Source organism: Nuphar pumila, chromosome 3 (assembly GCF_984573655.1).
Source record: "Nuphar pumila chromosome 3, dmNupPumi1.hap1.1, whole genome shotgun sequence".
NCBI lineage: Eukaryota > Viridiplantae > Streptophyta > Magnoliopsida > Nymphaeales > Nymphaeaceae > Nuphar > Nuphar pumila.
The window spans coordinates 43704740-43710371 of NC_143251.1; the positions used below are offsets into that span (position 1 = coordinate 43704740).

Here is a 5632-nt window from a genome sequence, read left to right on the forward strand (position 1 = left end):
AAATAACATTGTTAATTGCAAGTTAGAAAACATAATGAATATGAACAATTTAATGTTTACTTGACACTTTTGCCTTTTATTACCTACAAAATAAAATTAGGTGCCTGATTTTTCAGGCAACAATTGCATTACCTATGCGTCTAATCTGTTAGGTGACAAAAGGGTAAAACTATCAACAAAAAAATGAAGTGGCCATGTTTGACACATTTCTATAATCTGGCCAAAACAAGGTTTGGTGCTCAAAGTGAGAACCCATCTACGTCATTTAAAAAAAAAACATTTAAAACTGTTTAATGGCTGAATACCATCCACCCTATTGCATGCAGCCTAGGTTTCATCGCACTACGCCAAACCCCTTTGGGGCTGCTGAATCAGCTTGTCGCAAATCGATTTTGGGCCGATACGATAACAATCAGCCCATTCAAGGATACTACTATCAAGAGAGAGAGAGAGAGAGAGAGAGAGAGAGAGAGAGAGAGAGAGAGAGAGAGAGAGAGAGCAGCCATTGCTTGCTTAATGGTGGTGTTCATTTACATTACACACAGAAAATGACAGTTTACATGCTACCCTGACACGCGCTATCAAAACTGGATCAAAGCAGTAACAATGGAGATCCCCAATTCCAAATATGAGAAGCCTCCCTCTTGTGAAGGTCCCTCAGATGCACTGTGTTCTTTCAATTTCATTCAGATCTCCCCCTTGCTGCAAATGGCTCAAAGCATGAGCAGTGGGGGGTATTGAAGTATCTGCTCTACTCGACTCCAGTTCTAATTCCTTCCTCTTCAACTCTAACGAGAAACGCTCGTTTTCAAGTTTCATCCTTTCATTCTCAAGCTTCAGTTTATCCAACTCCCTGTCCTTTTTTCTACTGAATCTCTGCCACTTGAAGCGCTGCGCCTCTAGCTCTAGAGCTTGAGCTTGAATGCCCAGCTTCTGCTCTTCCAGCTGCAGCATGCGGTTTTTTATCCATTCCTTCTGCATCCAAGCTGCTTGTTCCTGCGTCATCTCGTTCACTTCCCCAACAAGGTTTTCGCAACCAAACCGCTTCGAGAGTTCATGAACATTAGGCATTGCCCACAAGCTAGCGTCTTCGATACCTTCCTGAATCTTGGGCCTCTTCCCAAGTAACCCCCCATCTTCACCATGAAAGTCATTATCCTCCCCATCATCTTCACCTTCATCAATCTCATCTTCATCATCCTCACATTCGTTTTCGTCCCTTGTCGACTTTCCCATCTCCCTTCCACCTCTTCCTCTGAGAACCGACTGCAAACACTGAAAAAGCGACGGGTCATCTAGCAAGTGCATCCGGTTGCCATTGTGATAAGAGCACATTTCTTCATAAAACAGATGCTTAGAGCTCAAGATCTTTCTCACATCTTCTTTTGCCTTCTCTGATAGATCCATGGTATCCAAAAGCGCCGGGTTCTCGACAACCCGACAGGAAGTCCCCCTTCCGAGCACATCTGTAAGCCTCTTGTACCTCTTATTAAGATCATTGAATTTATCTTCACACTGTTGCGGAGAAACATAGCATCCTCTTGCTGCCATGACTTTAGAGACAGATTTCCACTTCCCCTTCTTCTGCAAAATCACAAGTTTCTTCCTCCCGCCACTGCATTCGGAGGCAGCATCTTCTCCAATGTACGACACTATCGAAATCAGGAGCTTCACCATACCATCAGTCCATTTCATTCTCTGCCAAGGAGAGCCCTTCTTTCCCTTGCCATCATCAGGGTGTCCATCGATGCCATCCTCATTAAAACTGGGTTCATCTTCATCACTAGCACACACTTTAGCACTATTAATGGTGCTCCTATGGCTGTTCCTGAAATCAGGGGCCACCAACGGTTGCTCGCATTCGAGGTGCGGCGTAACTGACAAAGGGAACATATCTTGAAGATGGTGAGGTTGGTGACCAGCAGAACGCTGATGCTGCTGATGGTTTTGATGTAGTGGGTGTGAGTGCTGATGATGCTGATGGGGGTGCAATGACCCTTGTAGCTCCAGTACACCATAAGGACCAGAAATCATGTCCCCCCCTGATAAATTCCCTTCCATGGCTGTCAAGAAGAAAGACAGAGATAGAAGGATGACTAGATGACTTCTCTCTCTAACAATTCTAAGTCCACCTAATCCAATATAAAAAACCACAGGAAATCAATCTCCTTTAACCTAATACCACAACAGCGACGAGATTCAACAGAGGCACGAGTGAGACCCCTTCCAATCTTTAAGTTCGCAAGGAATCCTCTACAAAGACGCAATCTCGCAACGCTACCGATCCGACGTCCGGAAATCGGATTTCCCAGAAAAAGTTGAAACATGAACCAGAAAATGCAATCTACTTCAGAATGGAAGGCAACCTCATGCACATAAAGTAGGGAAAAAACCTCAAAAAGCCATAGTAAGGAAGACAACCGAATCGGAAAATGGTACTCCAGAAACGCCCTCAAAACCCTAGTTTCCCAGGCACAAAATCATCAGAAGAGCGCAATCTTCAAATCCTCAACCAGAAGATGAGGAGATCCGCACGAGAAAAAACATTCACACAAAATCCCATCTTTTCCACACCAAATCCACTAAAATCCCAAACAGGACAAAGATCAAACGCGAGAAACCGAACCTAGCTCTCCAGAAACACCAAATCAACCCAAAAACTTCCAACTTGCCAACAGAAAACCGGGCGATCGCCGACGATCGAAGCCAAAAGAAGACGAAGGATAAAAAACTCTCCAAACGCTGATTCAACAAACCATAGATTTCCAAACCCAACACCATCACAAACCGAAAAAACCCTAAATTCTTCCACAAATTCGAAGAAGAAAACGAGCAGCAAAAGAACTACCAACGGGGGCTCCGCTTGTCTGGTAGGAGCAGCTAGTGCACGTCACCTTCTGTTGGGACGTTGCAACCTCAAATCCCAATGGTATTGTTGTATAACTGGTAGGGTCTGCCTAACCCCAGCTTGCCTTCCAAAAAAACAAAAAAAAGCAAAAAGAAAAACCCCAAACGAAGGATCAGAGAAAACCCTAGAAATGGTGGGAACGACGCAGATTACCTCTCATTCCCTCACGGAGAGCTAACGGCTCTCCGCACGTGCGATCACCACGCCACTCGTGCGGTGAGACAGTCTCCCGAAAGGAAGGACGGAGAAGACGATTCCCTCCCTCCATTTCTCACGGGCCGAAGCGTTTCCGTAAGAAAATAATCTTTTCGGGAGGTGAAATGACCGAAACAGACATAAGCCAGAGGATCAAGGACGAAAGAGAATTTTCTTATTGAGTCAATTTTTAATATTTTTCTTTTTTAATATTTACACAGACAAACCACCCCCAAGACCAGAGACCTAGAGACACTGGATCTGCCTGACTTACCTAGGTCGCTGTCCTGACAGCCTAAAACTCCATGAGCTTACTCCTTGCTCTGGATAGCCGTTGTTCTAGCAGCCTAAAACTCCATGAGCTTGCCCCTTGCCCTCGGATAGTCCGACAGCATAAAACTCTATGAGCTATGTCACAATGTCACATGGGTGCAGGTGTGGGTGCTGAGGTACGGCACTTTCAAAACCCTTGGGTGCGAGGGTGCAGCAAAATATATATATATATATATATATATATATATATATATATATATATATATATATATATATATTATAATTTTTAAATTTTATCAGTTAACAACATTAACACTAATGAACGTTGCAACATTGGCCCGAATGCCGTGCAACTGCAAAGCGTCATCCGTCAATTCCAATATTGAAAATAAGAAAAGCTGTTTAGACTCCACACATGAGGCAACACATACCCAACATCCAAAAGCCCACATAGCAGCAAGGAAACTAACAACGACTGCCAAACCGCATGTCCAAGCCCTCTGGCAAGATGCACAAGGAACCTTGCAGTTGAGCCGCTAGCACCGAGTAGGAACACGATTCTGCTACGACAAAGGAAAAGCAAACATAGAAACCCAAAAAAGCACAAGTTGTGTGCACGAAGACCTCAACGTTCTAAGAGATAGAGAGGGGAGATGAAGAGGAGAGCAGAGGGAGTCAGGAGCATACCTGGAGCGGTCGGCAGCAGCAGAGCGGTCGACGGCAGCGTCGGGGTTGGGGTCGACAGAGAGCCAATGGATTCAAAGAGGTGACAAAGGGAGGATTAGGGCAAAAAAATTGCCCTAATCCACCCCTCCACAACCCATTTCATCCAAAAGTTTTTTTTTTAATTAAAAAAACTAGACCAAAATGATCCTGAGTGCATTAACCGCACCCAGGGTCGGGTTGACCGCACCGGGTGCCATACCCACACGTGCACCCGCATCGCATCAATGTGGGTGCGGAACCTGTTTGGCTGAATCCCTGTGTGAGCTTACCCCTTCCCCTCATATAGTGGCCACGCTTAGGCTTGCACAATTTCAGTTTCTATGTTTTTGTCAATTTATAGCTGGTGCTACTGCCCTTGGTGTTGGGTTTTGGATTAATTAGATGTCTGATCAGATCCAAATTTGTTTTGGATTCAGTACTGAGAGTGGAATCTGAATAATAATTGGACCTAGGCTTGATATCGAGTTTTGTATCTGAATATGAGCAAAATATGAATTCAACTAAAATCCGAATTCGAGTATAAGCAAGTGTTTGTTTTTTAAGCTAGTAGTATCTGGATTCCGTTTTGGCTTATTCTTATCTGGCTTGGAATCTGAATTCGGTTACCCTAGATTTGATTAGGGATGACTCAGTAATGCATAGATCCAAACCGAATCCAACCTGTTCACATTCCTTTTTTTTTTCTTTAGGTAAATGTAAATATGTTTTAAAGTCAAGTGTACTGTCCTCACTAATTGAAAATCTACATGCAGGCTATGTTGAGACAATCTAATCCCATAGATGTGTTCAGCCTGCTTAACTGAAAAGGATCATAGTTTGGATTATGTTTTCTAATGTAAAAATAATACTATTTTATTATAAAAATTTGTATATTGTAGGCCATTGTTTTTGGAAAATTTTGAAAAACCTTCATATAAGTCATAATTTCATTATTTGAAGTCAATTTTTTTTAAAAAAACAAGTAAAACAAATCTGTGGGGTTAGATTCACAAAAAACTCAAAAGAAAGAAAAAAAATATAGCCATTTTCTGCTTGATAGTATGTACAATGGATTTTATGGAGGCTTGATCATGAGTTTACTTTATTTTCTTCTACAGAAGATCATGATTTTATTTGAAATGATAAAATCCCAAACTGACTACCTAATGCTCTTAATTTCAGTTCTCTGCCTTACTCTTAGAGGGCATTTGCGTAGATCATAATGCAATTTCCAAGCTTTTCCTGATTCTTTGGATAAGATGTGGTGCATATCCAATTATCCGGAAAAATAGGATAAGTTGTGAAATTTCCCAGCATTCCCAGGGGTCTGGATAAGTTTGTTGCGTCCACACAACCCCTTTGTGGGGCACATTTTCCCAGCTTCCATAATGACAAAAAGCAAGCAAACAGGTAAATCGAGGAGAGAACCTTCAGTGGGTCACATTTTCCAAACTTCTCTACTGACAAAAGTAAAGTAAACAAATAAAATCAAGGAGAAAACTTTTCCAGCCTTTTCACATAATTTGTTGGGTAAACACCCCAAAAACCACC

The 5632-nt window shown here is 42.5% G+C and overlaps 1 protein-coding gene across 1 annotated transcript; it reads right to left on the reverse strand.

Moving 5' to 3' along the window:
• Window positions 1-505: 505 nt before the first annotated feature.
• LOC149842744 (uncharacterized) lies at window positions 506-3173 on the reverse strand. The gene has a single exon (XM_089999396.1). It carries the CDS (start codon window positions 2059-2061, stop codon window positions 658-660), a length of 1404 nt encoding a protein of 467 aa, XP_089855522.1. The 5' UTR covers window positions 2062-3173; the 3' UTR covers window positions 506-657.
• Between the last annotated feature and the right edge of the window lie 2459 nt (window positions 3174-5632).